This window comes from Equus caballus, chromosome 28 (assembly GCF_041296265.1).
Source record: "Equus caballus isolate H_3958 breed thoroughbred chromosome 28, TB-T2T, whole genome shotgun sequence".
Classification (NCBI taxonomy): Eukaryota; Metazoa; Chordata; class Mammalia; order Perissodactyla; family Equidae; genus Equus; species Equus caballus.
In genome coordinates this window covers 30,386,731-30,413,869 of record NC_091711.1, presented here as the reverse complement: position 1 = coordinate 30,413,869, position 27,139 = coordinate 30,386,731, and the positions used below count along the sequence as shown (strand labels likewise).

Below are 27,139 nucleotides of genomic sequence, written 5' to 3'. Positions count from 1 at the left end.
CCCAAAAGACTGTTGATGCTAACACGTCCATATATAAAGCACTGTCTATCAGAGTTGCCAGCACAGAACACCATGTTCAAATGCATAGTGCTTTGCGGTACACCAGAAAGGAAAGTTCAGCAGCAGTGGATGAGAAAATTTAAGGTATGAGCCCCTTCTTGACCAACTAGCATTATGGACCAACACTGAAGTTCACTTTTTCCTTTGATGTTTTAAAAATGGCTAAGGATCTTTAACCTGTCAGAAGCCAGTGTGCAGAATAATTTGTAGGAGACTGGGTACTACTTACTCAAGCATATAGAAGACTATTCATTCTTTCATTTGAAAACCTTTTAGAGGTGTGCACACTACGTGTCAGTCACAGAGCTGTGCGATGACTGTACCTTGGTGAATAAAAGCATCTTCCTGCCCTTGTGGTAATAAGTAAACAAAACAAATGATCAAAGAAATGTAAAGTACGGTGAGTGCTGTAAAGAAAAGAACAGAGTTTGGATATAGAGAGAATAGAGACGATGCACTTAGATGGTGTAACTGTACAGGATCTAAAGCTGTATCCAAGTGAGTGATTTTAGGCAATTTAACTTCTAAGTTTTTCATCTGTAAAATACAATGGACATGGGAATAAAATTAACATTTATTGCTGACTGTGATTGGCTGAATCAAGGCCCGCAAAGGGACCTAATTCCTGAAACATGTGAATATGTCACCTTATGTGGCAAAAGGGACTTCGTAGATGTGATTACTCAAGGATCTTAAAATAGGGAGATTATCCTGGATTATGTGGGTGGGCCCAATGTAATTACAAGAGAGGTAGGAGGGTCAGAATCAGAGAGACCGGAACATGCTACGCTGCTGGCTTTGAAGATGGGGGACAGAACCACGAGTCAAGGAATGCCAGTGGCTTCTAGAAGATAGAAAAGGCAAGAGAGCAGATTCTCCCCCAGAGCCTGCAGAAGGAACACAGTCTTGCTGACATCTTGATGACTTCAGACCTCCAGAGCTGTAAGATAATAAATTTGTGTTGTTTTAAGTCACTAAGTTTGTGGTAATTTGTTACAGTAGCAAAAGGAAATTAATATACTTACTACAGGTTTTTAGACTGTGGCTACAAAGAAAAAAAATTATGGTCTTTTCATACAACCAAAGTTTAGGAGCACTGTGCCAAGTACTCAAGGAGAAGAACACTTTCGAGGAAGTACACTATGTCTAGTGTTATGGGAGGTGTCAGGATCAAAGACAACTTCCCTGATCACCCTATGTGAAGAAGCAGCCCCTCACCCAATTATTCCCCATCTCTTCTCACTGCTCATTTCCTTCACAGCACTTACCATAATCTGTAATTATATAGTTTATTCATTTGTTTACTTGTGTACCGGATGTCTACTCTATTAGAATACAAGTTCAATATGAGCAGGGGTCTGGTCTGTCTTGACTGATGTACAGAGGTCCAGGCGCTGAGGTAGCCCTCAACACATATTTGTTTAATGACACAATGATGATTCCAAGGTGGTCACAGTCTAATAATGTCTGAGAGCCCCCTTTTCTCCAATATTCTATGGTTCTAATACTTTTCATATACATTTCTTTCATAACATGGTTCTTACTAACAAGCCAAGAACTACAGTTTCAAGTAGATACTGATTCAATTTTCAAGTAGATATTGATTAAACTTCAAGTAGATATTGATTAGATTTGAACAATAGGATAAAAATATTATTTTAAGTCATAAGATCTGCTTATTATTCAAACTCTACCACTTAGCTGTGCAAACTTGTGCTCCCACTTCCTCATGCGTGAGACAGGTATAGAAAACTTCTTGGTATAGAAAACTTCTCTCTCAGGATGGCTGAGAGGATTAAATGAGATAATGCATATGTTACTAGGGTGAGTGACACATAGCAGATCTGCAAGAAATGTTAGTTTGTTCATTTTAGACTCTGGGATAGTTAGCATTTTAGCTTTACCAACACAAGAAGGCAGAAGAAGCATTTACAAGTTGGAATGGTTGTTATAAGGGATGGATTGGGATGAGATGTGAGATAAGGGGGAAGCTATAAAGGACACAGATTCCTATCTAGGTGACTGGCTCACACTGGGGAGGAACTCTTGAATATCCATTAATCCATCCACAATAATTGCCCCTATGCTTTGGCAATGCTAGAAAATTACCAGGTCATTTTCTGCCAATATCACTTTCTGGCATTGGCACAGTCAGTCAATAAAGCCTGCTACATGAAAGCTCATACAGTGATTCTCAACTGCAACCAAATTGTCACTCTGGAGACATTACTGATCATCACAACTGAGAGAAGGGGTGGTGTTAGTGGTATCTAGTAGGTAGAGGCCAGGGTTGCTGCTAAACATTCAATAATGCACAGAACAGCTCTTAAAACAAAGTTATCCCTCTCCAAATGTCATGGTGCTGAGGAGGAGAAATTCTGTTCTACATTGAAGGCCCAATTATGTGATTCTAGAGGGATCAGTTAACTTGGGAAAAGGAGAGAAGCCCTGTGCTTTCCTTATTGCTGCCCATCAGAATTACTGTCTGGAAGTCATCATGGGGCTAATGCAACCTGAGTGCTCAAGGGAAATCAGTATGTCATGGCAAACTGATTTTCAGAGAATAAGTGATATTGAGGTACCATTATCACCTGCCAACCTCCCAAGAGCATCAGCAGAGATTAGAAATGCTGAACTGCCAGAAAGTGATTGTCTTCTGTAGGACATGTGGACACTCCACAGACAGAAGAAACACGTGCCCTTGATCAATATTTCACCATTGTCACTGATACATCAGCTTTAACTACAGGAAAGTTTGAGGAACAAAGTACAATATCCTTTGATGCAAACGTACATCATTTTATTTAAGGAGAAAACAACCCCCAACTTCCAAAGTTAACCAATTTTTAAAAGTCTATTTATTCAATGAGCATTTATTAGTGCGCACAATGGCCAGACACTGTGCTGGGCCAGGAACTGGGGCTCAAGTACTGGACATGACAGACATAGTCCCTGCCCTCATACAGTTCACTGTCCAGCCAGGGAGTGGGTCCTCGCTATCCATAGGAATAGACATTGCAAACATACTCTTCATCCAAACAGGGTCACTTATTAATGGATTCCATCCCCTTCCTTATATCTTTTTTCTCAAATAGAAAAATGTTTGATAATTATCTGCCTGGTAGAATTCTGTTATTAGGCTCATTAAATAAGAAAGAGAGCCAAAAGTTCTGAGGAATCAATTAAAAATGATAAGAGGGAGGGGGCCGGCCCGGTGGTGCAGCGGTTAAGTTCTCACGTTCCACTTCAGGAGCCCGGAGTTCACCAGTTCGGATCTGGTACTGCTTGGCAAGCCATGCTGTGGCAGGAGTCTCACATATAAGTGGAGGAAGATGGGCAGGGATGTGAGCTCAGGGCCAGTCTTCCTCAGCAAAAAGAGGAGAATTGGCAGATGTTAGCTCAGGGCTAATCTTCCTCAAAAAAAAAAAAAAATGACAAGAGGGAGAGCGAATGCAAAAGTTCCATGCCACCCAAGTAATGGACTTGCATTGCGTTCAGATTCAGGAAGGGATGTGTGAACAGAGCTGGGAAGCTAAGATGGGTCAGGGTATGTGGATATCATGCATTTGGGAAAGCAAGGGATATGCTCAACTGATTCTCTTTTGCCAAAAGCAGGCACTCAGCCTAAAAAGACCTGGTAACAAAACAGCAGGGTCTCCCACATAACAACCGAACAAAGGTCAAGAACCTTAAATTGCCTGGGAGACCAAAAATCAGCTATGGAGCCTGAGTAAAGCAACAAACTCAGCATGGAAAAGAAATTTCTGAGGGCTGGCTTGCTGTCCTATCCCAGAATAGAGGCAGAACAGCGCAGTCAGAGGGCCGGGAGGCAGGCAGATCCTGACATTCTTCATGTGATGAGAGGGCAAATTTACCGCGGTAGTGCTGAATCTACTCATCAAATATTTGCACTTATTTCAATTATTCCTTCAGTGAAAATCATTTGTGATGAAAGCTATTATTGGGGCCGGCCCGGTGGCACAGCGGTTAAGTTCGCATGTTCCGATTCTCGGCGGCCTGGGGATCGCCAGTTCAGATCCCGGGTGTGGACATGGCACCACTTGGCAAAAGTCATGCTGTGGTAGGCGTCCCATGTATAAAGTAGAGGAAGATGGGCATGGATGTTAGCTCAGGGCCAGTCTTCCTCAGCAAAACGAGGAGGATTGGCAGTAGTTAGCTCAAGGCTAATCTTCCTCAAAAAAAAAAAAAAAAGAAAGAAAGAAAGATAGAAAGCTATTATTCATTCCCTATGGAAAAAAGACCACAAATACACTGCAAGGGCTCAAACAAACAAACAAACAAACAAATTGATTATCTTCTGCTATTTGTTCATTGAACCCCATTTATTGCAGATGCTGGAGGTATAACACAACCAAGATGTGAGTGGGAAGCCTCGTACTTCCAGACAAGAGGATGAAATCGAGGAATCAGTGCTATAAAGGCAATGAAGAAAACAAACAGCAAATGCGTTTTAGAAATAGTCTAAAAGAGTAAAAAATAAATACCAAAACATCAAACGGTTCAACTCACTGCTCTTTTCTTTAATTCTCTATTTTCAAAATGCAGCAGAATAACCCATGTCGGTGTTCCAGTACAGGAGTACTTTCATCTCAGTATTTTCTGATGCAGAGAAAATAAAGTGAAATTATAGGTCACCGAAGACAACACAGGAGGGCTGTGAAGCATAATCCAAGTGTCTATATTTGTTCTCAGAGCACCAGTTCATTATACTATTTTTGTCCTGAGTTCCAAATTACTACATCGGATACTCACAATTCTGAAGGTATTGCATATTGACCTCAAAGCCTCATTAAAATATGCAAAAAAAGGACACCTTCAGAAATAATTTAGAATGCATAAAAACCGGGATTGTTTACATCTCAATTGTAACACTTACCTGGCTGTTTTATAACAAGTTTATCCTTATATCTAGGGTCCCTTTCAGATGAAGGCCCAAGGTGGCTTCAAAATTGACAAGAGAGCTAGCAAATCGGAGGTGCTCAATGTCCATTTTAAAATAACTAAAAGCTAGTTGCAAGATCATCTCGATTGTTATTTTTTCTTACTCTATCTTAGTGAGATGGCTCAAACAACTCTGTCTCTCTCTTAGACTCAGAGATTAAATATGAAGGAAGTGGGAAGGGACAATTTATTGAATCCAAAAACTATGTATAAGGATTTTCAGGTCTGTTTTCTCTTTTCATCCTCAGAACATTTATGAGAGAGGTTATTATGAGAAAGAAGCCAGGTTCAGAGATACTAAGAATGGCCCCACAGCCAGTAAGCGACACAGATGAATTCTAACCCAGTTCTGACTCTCACATCCATGCTATTTCCAGCTGGCTTCTTGATTCGTGCAAAGCCTTTCACTGTTCTTAAACCATGTTTGGCTTTCAAGAACTGGAAGTCATTTAACACCAAACAATTATCTTGCCCGAGTTTTAACATTTATCTGAATAAAGCCAGACATTATATCTGTAGCCTAACAGGTCTGACACTTTTAAAAATTTAACGAATAGATCAAATTAAATGTTTTTCAAACTTCAGGGAAACACACAGACTCAGCAGAGCTTTGAGCCCCTTAGGCTGGGTTTTTAAAAACCAAACACTACTTAGCATTTCTGACACTAGCAAGCCCAGAACTCTCTAGATGTTCATTACCCTTTAAATGAATCTAATAATGGCCCTAAGGCAGAGACTGCCTGGTTTACCAATAAGAAAAAAGAGGACCTAATTTAGAAAACTCAAAATAAATAAAGTAATTGGAAAGAACATAAATCCTTCCTTAGCAGGCTTTCTTCTTTTCCAATAGGCCAGTGGTTTTCAAAGTGTGTTCCCTGGAACCCCAGGATCATTTTGAGGAGTTTCAGGGGCCATGGAGGAGATAAAGAAGAAACTGAGTGGGCAAAATGCTACACCTTCTACCCGAAACAGCTCAGTCATCTGTTTTATATATTGAGATTATATGTAAAAAATATATTTCAGGAGAAAACAATAGACTCTACTGCTTTAAAAAGTTTGGAAACCTCTGCTAGGGTGTTATGGCAACAATTAAATGGTTAGGTTAACATCTTCCCAAATTAAAACTGGTGTAAGAAAGCTGGGGTTTTAATTGTTATAGGTCTGAGAGCAGGCACTTTTTTTCTGCCATGGAACATTTACTTGAAATAGAGATTCAAAATATGTCTTTGCAAAAAAAAAAAAGTCATACGATTTAAAAACATGTATGGTCATTAAAAAACACAATTTAATTGGCATTTCCTGGCTCAGTCATGAGGCGTTTACAAAACAGAGCACAGACAACGGCATGGGGTGCCCACAGTTCACTCCGCAATGGGGCCAAGGTGATTAACTCATTCCTGAGACAGCATGTTTCTGAAGAATAGCTTCTCCTGCTACTATTTCATTCTAAAGGAACAACAGACACCTTGGTTACTTCTATTACAAGGCAGATAATGATGGCACCTCTTACAACCTAGGAAGAACATTTAGAGAAGAACTGTGTACCTAATTCAAGCTTTGCTCAATAGCCCTGGTTCCCTTTTCACAACTTGAAATGAGGTCACTAACGCTCTGCATTAAGGATCCTCAACGTCTACTGACCATAATTTCTCCTTCTTTGGAAAGAGCATGAGGTTTGGATTTAGACGAGCCTGCATTCAAATGCTAGTCCTCCCACTTACTAGCTATTAGATTGGCTTATTTAACTTATTCGAACTTTAATTTCTCTATCTTTCAAGTGGGGATGATACCATTTACCATATAGGATTGTTGAGAATAATGAAGACAAGGTGCCAGCCAATACTTCCATGGCACTTACCGTGTGCCAGGCACCACAGTAAGGGCTTCACACAGATTCACTATGACTAACTCCCCGTTACAGATGTGGTAATTAAGGCCAAGAGAGGTCAAGCCTAAATAAAATCATATAGGTAAAATGTCAACCACAGAGTTGCCACACAAGATGACATGTTCAATAATGTCAACCCCACCCTCTCCCCATCCTACCCTTTGAAGCAGCATAACTATATGGACTAAAAATATAATTGGAAATCAGGTCTCAAGAAATTGGATTCAAAATGACTCACTGGACGTCACTGAGAAATGACTCAGTCTCCTCAGCCACAGAAGCACCGAGCACCACCAATGTGGGCATAGCTGTAGGATTATGTAAGCACAGGTGCAAGCACAAAGGGTCAGACTATAGGATAACAACGATCCAATAACCCTCCCAACCTCCGAGTTCTCATTTCAAACACTTTTTGCACTTCACAACCTTTCCTTCATTGGAACCTAATAGACTATAACACAATAATGTCTCCCAGGGTATGAATGTCACTCGAGAGTCCCCCAGTCTCTGTATATGCTGGGAATCAAGAAAAGAAAAACTAAGGACCAAGCAGGTGGGACAGGCGGCAAAAAGTGGGGGAAGGAATGATCTCTAGAAAGGGCTGGGCATTGGTAATAATTGAAAGCAAGAATTAAAAGGTTCAGTGTACTCTTTGAATGACACATTTCTCAATGGTTTGCTAATATAATAAATGCTTATACACATACACTCACACACCTGCTTCATGGACTGCCGAGTTTTAAGACGTGATTCTCAACCTAATTTTAGAATGAAATCTTTTTAAATGTCTATTTCTCAAAAATGTCTGGGTTTTGAGGCCGGCCCTGTGGCCGAGTGGTTAAGTTCATGCGCCCTGATTCGGTGGCCCAGGGTTTCGCCAGTTCGGATCCTGGGTGCAGACACGGCACCGCTCATCAGGCCGTGCTGAGACGGCATCCCACATAGCACAACAGGAAGGACCTGCAACTAGAACATACAGCTATCTGCTGGGTGGCTCTGGGGAGAAGAAGTGGGGAAAAAAAGGCAATTGGCAACAGTTGTTAGCTCAGGCACAAATCTTCAAAAGAAAAAAAAGTCTGGATTTTAAAACTTTGGTGAATAAAAAGCAGGATTTGTTTTTTTGTCTAAATTGATATTACCATGCATAATAAAGTAGGTACTCAAATTTTTAGACCATGTACAGGGGGTTTGAATCTTATTAGACAAACTCAAGAGTAAGAATTGCCCATGACCTTGTCATCATTACATCAAAGTGAATCTTTCGTTGAGCCCTCACCCCACTGGCTTGGTGGACAATTTAATTTCAGTCATTGCCGACATTCCCACTCCTCTACCTCACATATCTAGGACTATACAAAGGTTCTAGAGGTTTTGTAAACAGCAGGATGTTTAAAGAGATCACTCAGGTACCCAAGCTGGCTACTGCTGACCTGCCCTCTTCTCGGCTCTACAGTGGAATTCATTCATTCACTCATCAGCAAAATTTATTGAGCAGCTACTATACTCCATACTTCAGTTCAAGGTACTGGGGATACAACAGAGACAGGAAAATGAGACTGCCATATTCCCTGAATGCTAGAGGATCTGCTCCTTTCTCAAGCTGGGGAATCTCAGCCACACTGGCAGTTTAGGTGGCTCAGGTGCAGGCCCCCAGCACACAACACAGCCGTTCCCTCCCCCTCCTCCCACTCACAGGAAGCCATGCTACTACTGCAGGATGCTCTAAGAGAGCTGGTCTTAGGACATTCCTCCTGTCTCTCTTTTTCCTTCTTCTATCTAAGCATCAGTCACTCAGAAGCTCGGGCTTTCAGGAAACAAAAGCTGGAAATGTAGGCAACACAAAATTCAGGAGTTCAAGGGACCTGGCTGCTGTCTTGTGTGAAGGATGGGGAGTGAAGGATGAGAACAGAGGGAGGGAACATAAACATCAAGGAAACACACACTTGCAAATATCCCCTTACACTGTACTGCCACATCTAAATGCTGTTCTCCTACTGAGCAATCGAGCTGTTTCCATTTTAACAACAAAACAAAATGTGATCTGTGAATGTTTAAGTTTTTCCTGATTTGAACTATGTAAACTTTCACCACTGCTTTAAAATATTATGCCTAGCACAATGTCTGGCACATAACACGTGAGATGGATTGAAGGATGAATGGATAAAAGAACTCTTTTCTTCCTTATAAGCTATATATCTGATATGGGGGAAGTTGAGAAACAACTTTTGGATGGCCAGCCACTCTGAAGCATCTTCTTTTGATTAGATGAAGCTATTCTTAGGGCATAACACTATAGGGGAAAAAACGTAAACGTATTTTACAATGTAGAAGCATGGGGAGGAATTCTTGCATCAAGATGTAACAATGTGAGAACAAAATTTTTAAAATTCAAGGTAGTTCATTTTTCCTAATCATTTTTTACGTAATATTTTATTTGGTAGAACAAGGGCTGACATAACGATCAGACAGTAACTATATGGCCTTGGGAAGGTATACTCAGTTTTTTCATCTTTAAAATGGAGAAGTAGTATCTACTATTACTTAGGAGATGAAAATGAAAAGAGAAAGCATGGAAGAGGACTTACTCTAACGGCTAACCTACCTAGGACACTCAAGAAATGTTTGAAACACACACATATACACACAACTCTTCTAGCTTGATCTTTAAGGTTATACATATATGTCTACAAAATTGTAAGAAAAGAGTGAAATCTTTCCATCATCCTGCTAATCTCAAGAAAAATGTTTGTAGGAGAGGAGCTTTACTGATATTCAAATTCTATATTTTTTTTATATACTTATACATTGGTCTCACAAAGTTTTCTATAAACAATCTAAGGTACAGTCCCCTGAAGAATCAAATTATGTATTATTTTTTTGCTAAGGAAGATTCACCCTGAGCTAACATCTGTTGCCAATCTTCCTCTACTTTATATATGGGTCTCTGCCTCAGAATGGTTGGTGAGTGGTGTAGGTCTGAGCCTGGGATCCAAACCTATGAACTCAGGACACCGAAGCAGAGCACACTGAACTTAACCACTATGCCATGGGCCCACCCCCAAATTATGTATTTTTATACTTAGAAATTTCAATGAACTGGTTCAACATTTGAATCACATTTGGAATCTAGGTAGAAACTAAAAAGTAGATGAATGGCCCCAAATCTGTCCTACCGGGAATGACCCAGGCTATGTTGGTAGCATCCCAAACCTACTTACCATAATACTTCTTTTTAAAAAAGAAAATAAATATATTAGTTCTGAAGTATTAGAAAATTCTTAAACTTGTAAAAAAGTTGATTTACATTTTAAAGTGAAGTAATATTTCCTTTTTCTTATTTTAAAATTTAAATATAAAGTACTTACACTATTATAGTCTCATAAACATTTAGTTCATTTTGATATAAGTTCATTCAGCCCTAAAAAATTTTAAGTTTATCTCTTGTACGTACATAGAAGCCAACCTTCATCATTTATTTAAAAACTTTTTAAAATCCTTTCAGCATTGTATAAGCTATCATCTTCAAATTAAATGAAGTAACTACATAATTTTATAACTTTTCATGAAAAGTTATTTTCTCTCCAAGTTCTATTAATTTGATTTTTATTCTCCTGGGGATATTTTTTCTCTTTTATTCACTAATCTAATATTAAGGGATTGTTGATCCAGAACAAATAGCTGGTGCTCTTATATTCTTTATTAAAAATACTTCTCAGGGGCCAGTCTGGTGGGGTAGTGGTTAAGTTCATGCACTGCACTTTGGCAGCCTGGGGTTTGCAGGTTCAGATCTCAGGCACAGATCTACACACCGCTCATCGAGCCATTATGTGGTGGCATCCCACATACATAATAGAGGAAGATTGGTATGGATGTTAGCTCAGGAACAATCTTCCTCACCCAAAAATAAACCTCTCAAAACTAGCCTCAACTTCTTCAATTTCAGGATCCTTGACCTCAGTGTGTTTAAACTCTATTCTGAGCATGAATGAAGAAATTAAATGAAGGGTAGGAGACCCTCCATCCTCATCTGGTCTCCATTATTATCATATTACCTTGGTCCTTAACCTCTCCCACTCTAAAGTTTCATATCTATAAAGTGTAGATATTAATTATCTCTTAAGGTCCAGAGGGGAGTGTTATGGCAAAGGGGGATAACTACCATAAAAATGCGTAAAATTGTTCATTAAAAAATCAGTATAGAAATGCAATGTCACAAAACTAAAAGCAGCAATGAACTGCAGTGGTTCTTTATGCAATGCTCTTCAGATCCAAAGCCTTCAAATGCAACATTATATAATACTATCTGATGTTAAAACAGGAATATCAGTATCTAGAATTAGAGCTCTGATAAGAAAACATGAATGTTAATGACTTAGTGTGTAATATTGCATCCCTCATCCTCAATGCTAAATCTGTAACTCGAGTAAATGTATTGGTCATGATAAAATTCTTAGTGAAAGCTGTAAAACACAAATAAACTGGGTTAAGAAGAGTAAACCTTGATTAATCAAAATGCTTAGAAGAGAGGGGTTCACTTTTGGGTCACAAGCCATCATTAATAACTCCAGATATCCATTTTGGAGAATAAATTCCAGATTTCAGCTTACTGCATCAACATTCACCTACTACTTACATGTGAGTAAAGGCATAGCATTCTGGTTTTCTTAACGATTTTTCTTTGATTATGCTAATCAAGGAATCTAAAAAATTACAATACCTAGTGATGTACTAGATAACACAGCATATTAAATATACAGAATTTACAATTCCACTACAGCTTTTCCACCAGGCTTCTTCAAAGACCCTAGTACTATGTGGTTCAGTTTAACAAATTAAACCCACCATTTCACTAACCTTCTCTTCTGGTCTCAAAATTATTTTACACAGTATCACTTTTAAGACATCATTTTACTTTTCTAAAGCTTGGCAGCTAAGATTTCTAGTTTTATTAACCCTCCCAAGTATCGTAATAGTTTCTCCTTTCACGGTGAATTTAAAATTTGAGTGGAACTTACTTTCTTGTATTGCATTAAGAATCTCTGAAAAGTCCACATCACTCTTTGGGCCGTCAGGTAGTATTTGCATATCCAGCTGGTAGCCTTGCAAATCCACACCTCCTTCTAGAGAAATGAAAGATATTCATGGAGTTTGCACTGGTTATCAGAGAGCCCAGCGTTAGGGTCCCAAGGAGAAGCAACGTCAAAATCTAAAGTGAACAGCCAGCTGGTTTGCCAATGATCCTCCCTCTTGGACAAATGACTTTAAAAAAATGAGGAACATTACCAGCCATTTGCTCCTTATGAGACCAAAGAGGTTTAATTGTATTTCCAATGCAAAAATAGGGCAATTACTTTATTAAAATATCACATACTTCATAGTGTTTACTGATGATTTCCTACTAAAGAATATAACATGTTAACCTCCACTCAAGGACATTTAAAATTATTTTCAGCTTCTACATGGCTAAAAAGTGACATTCAACACAAACACTTTATGATACCATATTCTTTAAAACTATACTAGTTCGTTCTTAAGGAAGGATTTAATATTCTTAATATCACAGAAAAAAAGGTATCAGCCTTTTCCCCTCACAGTTGAACTTTCTTGTTACATCATTTATTTTTCAGTTATACTAGAATATTTTCATTTATTCTATGAAATAATTAAGCCTCTTATACGAGGTTTGTCTCGTGTATTTTTGGTGTGTTCTAAAGAAAGAGGGTGTTTTATGTTGCTCTGCACACCTAGAGAATATTTAAGGAAGTCAAAGAAACCGAGATATCAAGAAGTAGCTTTAACATTAACAATAGGTAACCTCTAAATGTTTCTTAAAATAATTGGTAAGAACATCTCCAGTTTGAGTAATCTGGAAGTGTTAAAAGCCAGTGCTAAAACAAACAGATAGCCTGATAAACAGTACGGGGCATGCCCCAGTTTCCAGTATTTTTGTAGAAACAATTCTTTCATAAGCCCAGGAATTATTCTTAGCCTTGAGTAAAATTTCAGTTACATCCCTAAAACTCAAGAAGAATAAGACACCATCACTGTCCGGCAGGGACCCTCCTTCTAGAAGGGAAATGGACACAAAAACTTAATATAATAGAAGGTGAGCTTTGGGAAGGCAGGAACTCGTCTGCCTGCTATAACCCAGCACTTACAACAGCCCTCAACAGACGTATATTGAACAAATGAACGAGGCTCTGTGGTAATTATGATACAAAGGCAGTAGAGCTACAAGTAAAGCTATGAACTCAGATTCTGGAGTCGGACAAAGCAGCATTCTAATTCTTATTAAGTAACTTTGAGTCTCTCTAAATCTTAGTTTCCTCATCTATAAAACAGGGGTGACAATAACAGTCTCACAGAGTAGCCATGAGGACTAAATGAGATAATGCATGAAAAGCTCTTAGCTGTCACACAGTCAGTGCTCAGTAGATGGAAGCCATTACTATTTTCATCCTTAATAATTTATTAAAGCAATACTGGCATTTCTATAGAAACCACCTAGCCATTGAATAATGATAAGGAAGTCATAAGTCAGCTCTTTGGGACACCAGCATGCATTTCAGTGACTGTCAAGCACTGCAGACACAGCAGTGAACTTTTTAAATGCGTGCATGCAGTTGCTCATTGCAAAGTCTGAAGTTATCTGTGACACTAAGCTTCTCAATGGGACAGAACAAAAATGCCTTCTTGCTGGCACAGAATTAAAATGGGTTATTTGCTCCTTTTTTTTTTACCCCCCCCCCCCCCATGGCCAGCTACTTTGAATGGGTAGGGGAAAGTTCTGATGCTTTCCACCCTCTACTAAGGCTAGTCACTTTTGTTCTGTTCAATAACCAAAGACCTCACAATGACAATGACAAAAATAAAAATAACAAGAATATTCAATACTGCCTATCTGCCAGGCTCCATGCTATATACTTTATCATCTCATTTAGTCTTTACTCTAACCTTGAAAAGGAGGTGCAGTGAGAAGTAATTTACTCAAAGTCACATGGCTACTAAGTTGTAAAGATATAATACCAATCCATGCTCTTAACTAGTCTTTAATACCATTCATATCCAAGCAGTCACAAGTACAGGCTGCTGGAAATAAGAGAATTGGATATACCAATAGTCCCACGTTCTAGTACTTCAGATCAATACAAAAGCCATCGTATAACCTAAAAAGCAAACGATTTCCTAAATAGATTAATAAATAAAAGTCCAACTTATTTACTTCTTGTTTATCATAGTCAGGAGCTCATAAATTCATGTGGGAGTAATTATGACTACTAAATAACCACAATTTTTAATAACTAAAATTCTACAAATTTTTAATAATTTTTTTGTTAGAGGACAGTATAAGAAGTCACAAAAGAAGCAACATAAAGGAAGCATTCAGGTCACTAAAGTCTGTCTTTAAAGAATATTTAATGACATGGGAAATGCTTAAGATATAATGAAAAAGTGAGAAAAATGGAATACAAGGATATAGATAAATATATAGATATGTCTCATAATATACACAAAACACCCTTTTATGTGACTAGAAAAAAGTTAGGGAGAAAATACTCCAAATGGGTATAGAAGTTATCTCTTAGCTATGAAATTATGGGTATATTTTGTTTTATTCTTTATCTTTTCTATGTTTATCACAATAAGCATAAACTATTTCGATAATTTTAAAGTCATTTAAAAATTCAGATTCAAGTACTTAGAGTTCAAGATTCAAAACTTAAAGACTAAAAACGTTAAACCATTAAGGAGTTAATTTAAGATTTTCTAAATGAATACAATTCTTCAAAAAAGTACAAGTCAAATAGGTCCAAATTCTCTTCGTGGTAAATATTAAGACCAGGTTTAGAATCAGTAAAATATTAGGTATTATTCTTCCTCTGCTCTAGAAGAAATATAAAACACACTTTCACAAAGTATAATATAATGGTGTGGAACTTCTGGCAGTAAGTCATTCATTGAAGTCTAACACGACGAAGTAGGGGATGCTGTACAACAAGGACATTTGTAAACTTTCCTAAATGGAGAGTGATTGATCGCTGTGCAAGGACATTTTCAAATGAATCCTTCAAGGTGACAGTCTTCACCTTGAGCACATACTGCCCAAATGAAAAAGACGAAATGACTTCAATATATAAAAAGTTGTATATCTACTTTGAACATTTGATATTTAATTATTTATTGTTAGTCTTATAGGTTTTTTGGTTTTTTAAGGAAGATTAGCCCTGAGGTGACATCCACTGCCAACCCTCCTCTTTTTGCTGAGGAAGATTGGCCCTGAGCAAACATCCATACCCATCTTCCTCTACTTTACATGTGGGACGCCTGCCACAGCACGGCTTGATAAGCAGTGCACAGGTCTGCAGCCAGGATCTGAACTGGCAAACCTGGGCCACCTAAGTGGAGTTTCCTGACTGGCAAATATGTCAATCCATGTTCCATTCCACCTCTGTAGAAATCCCTTTCTACTTTTAAGGCGCATCCTACATGCACTGCTTCAGGAAGCATTTCTTGATCCTAACAAGTAAATACTATTTTCCACTCACTGAACACATATAGCTATCTATGTTCTCCATCAAAAATAAAGTAGGTAAAGTACCTCCCAGCACAATATGGAAGAGACGCAGACAAAACGTGAGTTCCTATTCTTCCCAGCCAGGTTTCTTCCTCATCTCTAGTACCTTCAACTATGCTCTAACAAGATGGAGGCCTGGGACCAAACTGCATCTACCATTTTGTCTCCTATAGAACCTAGAATGAGGCCTTTGAACATATTAATTGCTCAATTAATGCTCTTTTGCTACAATTTCATACTACTAGTAACAATAATGGATTATAGACTAAGAAAATGTCCCAGTGCTCCTTTCTAATCCAAATTTTAAGGCTTCTTGATAGGCTATCTACAGATAACTGTGAAAGACATATTTTAGATCACACATTTGCTTTTTTGTAAAATATTTTAAAATTTTGTCAAATAATAAAGAAAATATAAAAGTACTGAAAGGCTTATAATGAAAACCAACAGTTGCCAACCCTACCCCTTTCTCAACCCCAGTTCTATTCCCCCAGTTCAACCACTCTTGAGAATTTGTGTTTTTACTCCCTTTGGACATCTCCACGTGTGTATTCCATTGTTTCTTGATCAATTTTATATACCACTTATTGTTTTCTGCTATGACACAGACTATACAACATATTACTGTCATTCCCCCTCATCCTCCACCCACCCATCAAATCACTACTCTCACTTATTCTATTATATTGTCTCAGTTTAGTAACTTTAAATAAATTACTTAGAATTCAATTTCTTATTCAATCAAATATAGACAGATCTTATATTTGCAATTTAACACAAAATGGTATAAAGAGCAGATTCTGACACTACACTGACCTGGATTTGAATTTCATTTTTATGAGATCCTGAGCCACTAAATAATGAGCCTCATTTTTTCGTTTATAAAATGGAAAGGATGAAATTTTTGGAGGCTCTATGAAAAATTACAGATAATTATTTACATATGTGTAAATAATTTGGCCCATAGTGTTAAATCACCATGATCCACTAAAAATTTTATGCGACATATTCCTTCTGTACAAAATGAGGGCCAATTCCAGGTTTAGAGCCCAGACTAAATAAAAACAATTCAGTGAAAAAAAAATCCTCTAATTTGGACTTGGAATAGTTATTTCATATTGAAACAGCAATAAACTATGAGAAATCAAATCTTACCTTCCTCACGAAACACAAAAGATGGAGGAATCTAATGTAGGCTTGAGGGGACAAATTGCATTTTCCATGATTTCCTCATAATAAATAATGCTAGATCTGATTTTTCTTCACCTTCTGCAAACAAAACATTGGTAGTTCCTGTCCTCTGAGGTATATTTAATATACATCCTCAAATGCAGCATTTTTTTTTTTTTTTACGGAATAGGAAGTAGTGGTATTTCAGCACGATATAAATATCTAAAACAAATCCTCACATGTACTATTTTTGGACTTAATAGGTTAAAAATACACAATTTTTGGATTGGGAGTTTGTTTTCAATTCCCCATAAGTGAATTCAGTGTTTCTATGACAGTGTTGAGATGGAGAATGGTACTAAGATGGGAGGGAGGGACATTCTATCTTCCTTACAGACCTTCCCAGCATCAGCAAGTGTCCAAGAGAAATCTTTTAAGAAGGAAGAATGGAAATGAATTTCGTTCTTCTGGAGGATCTGAAATTGGAAACCCTAGATTTACATGTAGGATATTCTACTGGTTCTGGAAAAACTTTCCATCTCTGTTTCTTAACTTCATTCATAGTGCTTCCCAAAATCTATTTACTGTGCCATAAGCCGAAAAGTCTTCACGATAGAGGATGCTTCATAAGTGCTATTGTAAAAAGACAAAAATCACACTCTTTATATTAATGTTGTATAACTCTAAATCTAGTGATATTGCAAGATCATTCCTTTACAGAAGAAGGCTTGGCTTTGTATTAGTAGGAATAAACATACTGATTCACCCACACTAGTCACTATAAAAGCTAAAGATATCTCTTCAAATGATCGACAATGAGTAGTTCTAAGGACCCAATTCTGGACTGGGTCCTGACTGGAGAACCACATTTGGCCAGAGCAGGTAGATGTTTCTCAGGTCTAAAATGAAAATAATAATCCCACTGCTTCAGCCAGTAATGGCTGACCTTCAACAAAATTGCTTCCATGTTTTCCAAGATTGGCAAGATAGTGATCTGAAGTTATAATGAACCCCCGCACAAGGGCTCCAAACAGGGCCTAGAATCAGAGCTGCAAAGCTCCAAAAGCCTGGAAGAATTTGTGAGTCCTGTAGGCAGGGCTCTGTGGGGGTCTTCTAATCTCCTAGACGCTGAGGTCTGTTGCTATGATGACAGGACTTACAAAAGAGGGGAAGAGAGACACTCAGGATTAGGAGGGGTTACAGAATAGGAACCATGAGACTTTCAGCATCACTAGGATGTTGTTTACTCTCTTACCTCGCATTATAAAACTACAAAAGGGCTTCAAATGAGTGTATGAAGGAGTGTGACCTTGCAAGACAACAAGCCTCATGAGAGCTTGTGCATCAGCCTGTTACCTCTAACTCAGGGAACTAAGCATAGTAGAAGCTCACTAGTACCTGACTGCCTACCCCACTTAAGGGCTTAGGTTATGTTAGAGCTTAGCTATAGTTCCATGCTCTTGAGCTAAATAGTTATTTAAATCTCTCCAAGCTTCTTACATACAAAATTATTTGAAACAGCCTCAGGCAGAAGAGGTAGTTTTAAATTCTACAAAATACAATACTCTTTCCAGAAATTAATCATTTGGTTTTCTTTGTGGCTGCCTTTTCTATGGCTTTCTTCATTTACTTTGTGTTTTCAAATGGTTGTGAAAAGATCCTTCAGAAAATTCTCTCTAAATGCATCACATAGATCAAAATATGTGCATATGTCCCTCTGCAAAGGGAAAAAAATGCAAATATCTAAGGGAAGAATTTGGTACGTATTTTTAGAAAACGCAATTTTGTTATTCAGCAAATGGTAGCAAGGAGCACAGATACCAATGCCCACATTTGCCAAGGCCCAAAATAGCTTGTTTTCCTATGCATCCCTCTATTTATTAAACTCACATTGCACATCTTAAAAAAAAAAAAAAAAAAAAAACCTAAAGAGGAAGAGATTCAAATGAAGGATTAGTGTTATTTCTAAACCATAGCACCAACTGTTCTGAAGGACACCACCTTCACCTGTCACGCAACGAGAAATAAAACAGAAGTCCAAAGGAGCTCTTAGAGTTTTTCTTCTGCATAACTTCAGAGCCATGTAGAAGATTTTATCTTCCAGCCATACCAAAAATCCATTTCACAAATAGGAAAACAAATAGACAATTTCATTCAAGCTTCAGATCTATTCAAGAAGGACAGCCAGATTCCTTGCGTTCAGTAAAAAAGCTTCAGCGATAATTCTTAATAAAATGTCTATCTCCAGATAAAGCGATGATGAGAAAACACCAAAATCTTCAAGAAAAGAAATTGGCACAGTGTTAAAAAAAACCCATAAGAAATTAAAGACAGCTTCTAATTAGGGCCCATCAATTACTAATTTTGTACTTTCAGGTAAGTAATTTCATTTCTTGAGCCACAGTAAAATAGGGGTAATTCCACCTCACACACTGCTGTAAGAATTAAATGAGATATAGGAGTTTGTGAAAGCCCTTTGGAAACAACTGGAGCATCATCTAATAAATAAAAGGTGGTGATATTATGATTATGACTGTTATAAAGATTGGTTATACTTTTACTTATTTTTTTTTTTCCTAAAGAATGAGTTGAATCTTGACTCTCACCTAGGCAGAACTAGAGACAAGTCTTTCTTGGCTGTCTGTCTCTTTAAAAATCTCTCTTTAATTTCTCTTCTTCTCTTTGTCTCCCCCCAGCCGGTAGTACTACCGTTTAAGGGGTGAAACACAAAGTGAAAGGCACTTGCTGACTTCGGAATGTTACCTAATTTGAGACCAAGCCTTGACATGAGGGCCAGGAAGTAATCTTTGAAATTCAAGGAAACAAGAATAAGTTTCATAATATTGGAACCAGTAAAAGAGAGAATGATAAAAACAAAGGTTTAATGTAGAGTACAGCAGAAAAAGAAGTTACACGGGGGAGCATCACTTATGCAGTCGGCCCTCTGTACCTGTGGGTTCCACATCCGCAAATTCAAACTCTGGATCAAAGGGCCTACAATGGGTGAGTCCATACTGAACACGTACAGACTTTTTTCTTGTCATTATTCCCTAAGCAATATAGTATAACAACTATTCACCTAGCATTTACATTGTACTAGGTATTATAAATAATCTAGAGATGATTTAAAGTATGAGGGAGGATTTGCCTAAGTTATATGCAATTATTCTGCCATTTTATATAAGGGACTGGAGCATCTGTGGATTTTGGTATGGGAGCGGTGTCCTGGAACCAATGCCCCACAGACAGTGAGAGACAACTGTATAGAAAGAAATAATAATCCATTAAGGTAATTAAATTTATTTCAATGGAACACTACTGGTCCCTTCTTCAATATAGTCTTCTTATGCTAAGGTTTAAACTATTACAGGGCTTTTAATTTAAATTTTCTAAGGCTTTTTTATACTAACTGCTGGGAAATATTGCTACCCAGTTATTTGAATAACAAGGTAAAACACAGCACATTGAACGAGAGAATCAGACCACCCGAGTCGGAATCTTCCCTCCACCACTTACTGGCTACATGTTCTTGGGCAAGTTACTTCACTTTCTCTGTGCCTTAGTTTCCCCATCCATAAAATAACAACAATAGCATGAGGATATTATGGGAATTAAATGCGACAGTAAATGCAAAATAGCTTAACAGTTCTTAAAGTTGGGAATACGGCAGAGTACTTAATAAATTGCAGGTGTAATTTTATTATCGTCAAACAAGTTATACCTCTATATACAGACAACACTACAGTCATTCTAGCTCACTGGAAACGACAAAATCCTGAAGCTTCCCTTCTATGAAATTGACTTATCCCAGCATTTAAATACCATTTCTACATAAAGGAAAAATAATCATGCACGAAGGGGGAAAGAGCCACTTAAGTTTTAAAAGGGAGGTAACAGGAATTGTGTGAAAAATTACTTGAGAAGATAATGAGACATATCAGCAAAACATCATTTTACAAATTTTAAAAGAGAATAAAGGACATTTCTGTGACTAATGGCATTCTTCTAGGACTGTATGATGGGCCTAAGAGTTAAAGGAAAAGCAAGAGAATATTTTAGATTTCAGAAGGCTTCTAATTGATTTTATATGACATAGTCATTAAACTGGAATAATTTGATCTATACTCACAAAGCTTTACAGTTTCAAACTAAAAAAATTGCAATCAATGCTTCAGTGTACTCCGCTCTTGACCCTTAAATTGTAGTTCTAAGTCTGGCGCCATTTAATACTTTTATTATTGGCCTATAAAGAGGATTAGAAGATAATATTAACTATGAGTAGCTAAAGGATAAGGTCAAAATGAAATTGATACACAAGAGAAACATCTGAAACAATCAGAAGGAAAGAGAAACCATACAAATATAAGATGAAGGTGAATGGTTCCTGCCTGAGTACAGTGTAACGAGAGGCCATCTTACTGGTATTCTGGCACGAGTTTATTGGGAAACTGCTCCATGGTGCAATGACTGAGCTAGAAGTGACTCTGGGACATATGCACTTTCAGGCTTCTCATTTGTCCATGACGGTGACAACAAAAATGATGGCTACGATTTATTACTGACCACCTACTATGTGTCAAGGATCATATTGGGCATTTTACATGAATGAATTTATTTAATGGCCATAACAATACTATTTAGGGTTGCCAGATATAAAACACAAAAAATACAGGGAACCCAGTTAAATTTTAATTTCAAAGAAACTAATACTTTTTTTTTATTATAAGTGTGCCCCACACAATATTTGGGACCTACTTACACTCAAAAAGTATTCGTTGTTTATCTGAAATTCATCTGGGAGACATGTATTTCATCTAACAACTCTAACACCATAACAGAGGTATTAATACCCTCCTTTTGCTGATGAGGAAACAGATTCAGAGAATCTTCCCAAGTCTGCATAGCTATCAGGTAACATATCTGGGTTTTCAACACTTAACATCAAAGCTTGCATTCACAACCACTGTCTTTATTGTTGTGCTCTTTTCTATATCTGGCTGGCCACACCTCCATCCTCCTGTTAAAATCCTAGTTGACCTTCAAAGCCCAATTTGTAAACATTTGCCTTTTGAATCCTTCTTAAATTTTTCCCAGTAAGAAGGTTCTCATAACTTTATTTATATCTCTGTTCAGCCCTTAATACGGTTTGACTTCTATTATAGCATGTTAAGTACAGGTCCCTGTAGTGGACATTCTTCTGTATACTTTTCCCTTTTCTAACATCATCTCTATTTCCTTGTGGGGAAGTCTTTCCCACACTGTGTGCAGGCCAAGTGGGAGGAGAAACCAAGAGGTCCTACCCTCCTATTATAAAAGCTGAAAAGATAGGTCCTCTTTTGTCCTATCCTTTCTCTCATCACCCTCCACCCTATCAAAGGAAAGGCACATGGCTAGTAGGACTGCCTCCCTGAGGTCTTCAAAACTTGAGCCAAATGATGCAAAATTAATAAAAATTATAATGGTTCATTTATTTCAGATAGTCAAATAGTTCTTTTCTTAGTTTCTGTTTCTTTTCCCAAGGCTGGTTCTCCAGCCTTTCTATCCATATCCTTCAGATTTAAATTCCTTCTTTGCTTGGATTAAATAACTGGTTTTAATTGTTTATAAACAAGGAACCCTGACTGATCATCTCTTTGGACATGACTGTGAGCTCCCTAAGGTCCATGTGTAAGAGGGTTCTATACTATTCCAGCCCCGAAGAGGTATCTTCCAAATAAATATTTGTTAGTACATAGTGGGCACTCAGAAATGTTTGTAAACTCAAATGGGGATAAGTGACCTGAAATTGTTCAGGGCAGATGGCAACGGAAGATCTACAAGTCTCTCTTGCTCTTTCTTTTCATACTTAACAACCAGTCTGAGTGGACTTTTAGAGAGCACTTTGGGAATTGGGATTATTAACTTTGTAAAAAGTAGATGAATGACTTAATAGGACTCAGTATGGCTAAAATATCCAGGCTGCTTCTAAGATCTATGACTCACTACAAATGAGAAACTTAATTTGAGAGCTCTTCTGTAATCTCCCAACAGAGAGCTATGATGCATCAGTAGAAGCACACTAAAAATAAAAGGATGGAATTGAAACCACATGCTATGTTGCAGAATAATGTTTTATATATATAGTTATATATAGATATTTAAAAACAGATTTCTAATTGTAATTTGTTTAATATAGTTTTCCTTAATTATAATTCTGTGCTAAAGAATTGGCTTTATTTATATTTTCAACCAATAGCCAATACAAGTAGAATTCAGAACCTATGATAAAATTATGATAGGTAAATGTAGTGATGTGTTTTTAAGGTGAGAGCAGTGACTTGAGATATGCTAAATTATCCCATGTTGATATTACACCATTAGGAAACACCTTAACAAAGGCTGACTCTACTCTGCCTGGGTCAGACACGAACAAAATATTCTATGCAATTCTGGCCACTGTATTTTCAAAGGGCAAGTAATGAAATAAGACTGTTTTCTAACAGCAAAGTCAGTAGGATGGTAAAGAATCTGAAAACCACATCACTGAAAGAAGCACTGAAGAAACTAGGAAATGTTTCCATTGGCAAATAGCTCAGGATGAGTTTTTGAACAATTAAAGGATTGTCATTTGAAAAAAGAATTAGACTTACTCTATATAATTTCAGAATGCAAACCTATATGCAGTAGGTGGAATAGATTTCAACAAACAGCACATAATCTTTCAGTGAGAACCTACTCTGAATAATGCGTGGGGCTAGGGGAGATGGAGAATACAAAAACAAATTGAATATAATTCCTACCTTCAAGGAGAACTATAAAATCTAACCACAGGTGGATAAGGCTTCCAAGTTCTACTGGAAAGTGGGAGGTCAGTTCTGACCAGTGGGATCTAGAAAGGCTTTTGGGAGGAAGTGGAATTTCGGTTACATTTTGAGGAAGGAGAAGGGTTAGATAGAGATTTACTGGGGGAAAGGGCATTCCAAAAGGAGGGAGGAGCTTGAGCAATGGCAGAAAAATGGAAGAGTAAAAGCCTACTTGAGAAATAGTAAAGAGCTGTAGATGGTTAAAGTAGAACAAAGTAGCTTAGGGAGTATCAAAGAAGATAAGCCAGGGAACGTAGGGCGAGGTTAAATTGTAGAGGGCTTGAAACACTGGGCTCACAAGGCTGCACATTCTTCTGGACAGCATAAAAGTTTTTAAGCAGAAGAGGGATACTATTAATCAACTTCTTTGGAGGAGAACTTTGGGGTAGTCTGGAAAAATAATTAAAGAGAGCCATTGAAGGCAATTCCCCAACATCCAAAGCCCTTCCACTTGGCCCTCCAGAATTCTCTTCCCATTATCACTCTTTTCTCTGATTGTTCCCTTTCTCTTCTTGCTCTAATGAAAGCATGGCTCTTCCCAGAGGTCACCACTTCCCTCTGGCTCTTTCCTATGATACTATTTTTCTCCCAAAGCCCTGATACCAATGGATCTAGAGAAGGAGGTATCTTCCTTGAGTCTTAATGCCGCCTTCAGACCATTGTTCTTCCCACTTCCCTAAATACCTCCAGCCTTGAATCTCAGGTTGTTACAGTATATCACCTTCTATCCTTTATCACTGTGCTCACCTGCTGCCTCCCACATCATGCTCCCTCATTCCCTGAAGAGGTTAACTCCTGGCTTATTATCACCTTCCCCCAAACTATTCAATCCTTGACAATTTTAACACCTTTGGAGATGATCTTTCCCAAACTCCTGCTTCTGAGAATTAATTCTCTCCTCAAATCTCCTTAATTAATTGCCCTCTACCCTATTACAGCCACTTATTGCATGCCCTAGTCTAGACCTTGTCTTTACTAATAACAGCACCCTCCTCTGTAATATCAGTGCCATGCATTCTATTCTCACAAGCATCTCTTATATTTCCAGTTCTTCCTCCCATTACCCTAAACTCTACACCCTTTCAACCTCTCTGAAACCTTCAACCAATTGATTTTATCAACTTTCCACTGTTCCTTACTCCCTTGATGGCTTCATCCTCCTCTTTGCTAAGCTTAAATTACATAATTGATTGTTATAATCATTCCCTCTAATGCACCTTTGATTCCCTCTCTCAGCAAAAATCACAATCCGGACTAAATCAAACTCTCCATCTATTTTGTCTTCACTCAGGTAGCTAAAGAGGCTAAATTAACCATGGTGATTTGTCCTACTCTAATTTCCTGACCATGAATCTCAAATTAGCTTTCAATGTGGGCTAACAATCATATTTCCCCTGTCCATGCCATCATATCATCATACCATCTCTGTCTTTCAACTTGACTCCATTCTCATTCTCAGTGATGACCTTGCTTCTCACTTTTCAGATAAAAGTGACAACAGTGGGAAAAGAACTGCTTAGACTCTCCTCACACTGCTAACAGCCACATACTCTCCCTTCCCATCTATTATCACAGATAAACTCTTCATGATTCTGTTGTGCATAGCTCTCATTTCTCTCACTGATACTCACATCATGAATTCTCCCCTCTCCCGAACATCATGAATTATCTGCTGGAGATTTGCTATTTTGAAAAGAAACTCTCTCTTGACCTTACTTCTCCTCCAGCTGCTGCCCTATTTCTTCAGTAGCCTTCACAGCAAAACTGCTTTTAAAAAGTTGTCTATATTCACAGCATCCAATTCATATCCTTCCATTCTCTCTTAAACCCACTTCAATCAGCATTTCCTCTCCACCACTTCACCAAAACTGCTCTTAACAAAATAACCATCAATCTCCACTTTACTAAAATCAATGGCCAGCTCTTAGTCCTCATCTTACTTGACTTTCAGCAGCACTTAACCTAGATAATCACTCTTCACTTCTTGATAAACTTTCTTTACTTAACTTCCAAGACATGTAATTTCTGGTTTCTCTCCATCCTTGCTGGTCATTCTTTCTTGGTCTTCTTTGCTAGGGTTCATGTTTTCTCTGACCTTTACTATTGGAATGTGCCAGATTTCAGCCATTAATCCTCTCCCCTTCTCCATCTATCCTTCTTCCTTTGGTCATCTTGTTCCATCTCGCGGCTTTAAAGACTATTTACATGTCAACAACAGTCAATTTTGTATCTCCTTCCCAGACTAATCTCTCAAACTCCAAACATGTTTATCCCACCATCCATGTGATTTCACCAATTCTCAATATTATCATGTTTGCAATCAGACTTCTCATCTTGGCCCCATGTCTGCCCTCAAACCCACCAAATATGCTTCCTCTGTAGCCTTCTCCATCCAGGTTGATACCAGTCTAACTTAATCAGGCCAAAAACTTCAGAGTCATCTTTAGTTCCTCTTTCTCTCTTTCCCCACATTCAATCCATTGGGAAGTCTTGTTGGACCAACTTTAAAATACTTGCAGAATCCAAATTCTCACCACCACTTCTGCCACCCCTAGTCAGAGCTACCATCCTCTCTCAATAGGATTGTTACAGTGGCCTCCTATCTTCTTTTTCTCCTTTTACCCTCTCCATCTATAGTCTATTTTCAAACAATAGCCAAAGTGGTTCTGTTAAAATATAAGTCAGATCATGGAATTCTCCTGCTCAAAACCCTATAAGAGCTCCCATTTTACACAGGGCCTAATGTCCTTACAATGGCCTACAAGGCCCTGCCCTGTCTGGTCCCACTGACCTCTCTGACCTGATGTTTCCCCCTCACTTCAGGCTCAGGGGCCACTGTGTAATTCTTCAAACTGCCAGACTCATTCCTATCTTAGGGCCTGTCCACTGGCTATCCCTCTGCTGGAATGAACTTGCCCATCTACATGGCTCTCTCATCACATATCTCCTCCACAATGTGGCCTACCCTAGCCACCTTATTTAAAAGTGCAACATATAATCCTTCCACTTGATTACCTTACCTTTTTTAACCCATAATACTTATCCTTCTTCCTAAACACTATATAATTCATCTGTTTATTATGTTTATGCATTGTCTGCCTCCCCCAATTAGTATGTGAACTCTCTGAGGGCAGAAACCGTTGTCTATTTCATTCACTGATGTATTCCAAGTACTTGAAGAGCACCTGGCAACCTAATAGGCCCTCGATAAATATTTGTTGAAAGGAAAATAGGTAGAGCAATTCGAAAGCTATTGAAATTTGTCAATTATACTCCATTAAATCTGGAAAAAATTTTAAGAAATAAAGCTGTTATAATAGTCTGAAAAACAGCTAATGAAGATTTAGTTCACTCCTATCCTACAAATATTTGGCGGGGGGGTACACAGATAAATAATCCAGGATCTCTGCCCTTGAAGACCTTGCAGTAGAGAGATGGACAGGTAATTTCAAAATGTTAAAAGATAATGGAACAAAACCAGGGCATCCTAGAGAGAGCAGCATGAATAAAGGTTAGGAAATAACATCATATGTCTGGGGAGCTGCAAGCAAGTCAGTCTGATTAGATGTGATGGTCTAGTTGCTCTGCCAACTTGGCTAGACTATAGTCCCCCGTTGCTCAGTGAACACTAAGCTAGGTGTT

The 27,139-nt window shown here is 38.0% G+C and overlaps 1 protein-coding gene across 14 annotated transcripts in view; it reads right to left on the bottom strand.

Annotated features, from left to right (window-relative positions):
- ANO4 (anoctamin 4) overlaps positions 1–27,139 on the bottom strand; it is a 381,203-nt gene that overhangs the window by 168,938 nt on the left and 185,126 nt on the right. For 6 of the 14 annotated variants that reach the window (XM_070254006.1, XM_070254010.1, XM_070254005.1 and 3 more), the window contains one exon: positions 11,926–12,030. The exons of the other annotated variants lie outside the window; for them this stretch is intronic. In XM_070254006.1, coding sequence (XP_070110107.1) covers positions 11,926–12,030 — 105 coding nt within the window. The remainder of the gene's footprint in view (positions 1–11,925; positions 12,031–27,139) is intronic. 14 annotated transcript variants of the gene reach the window in all.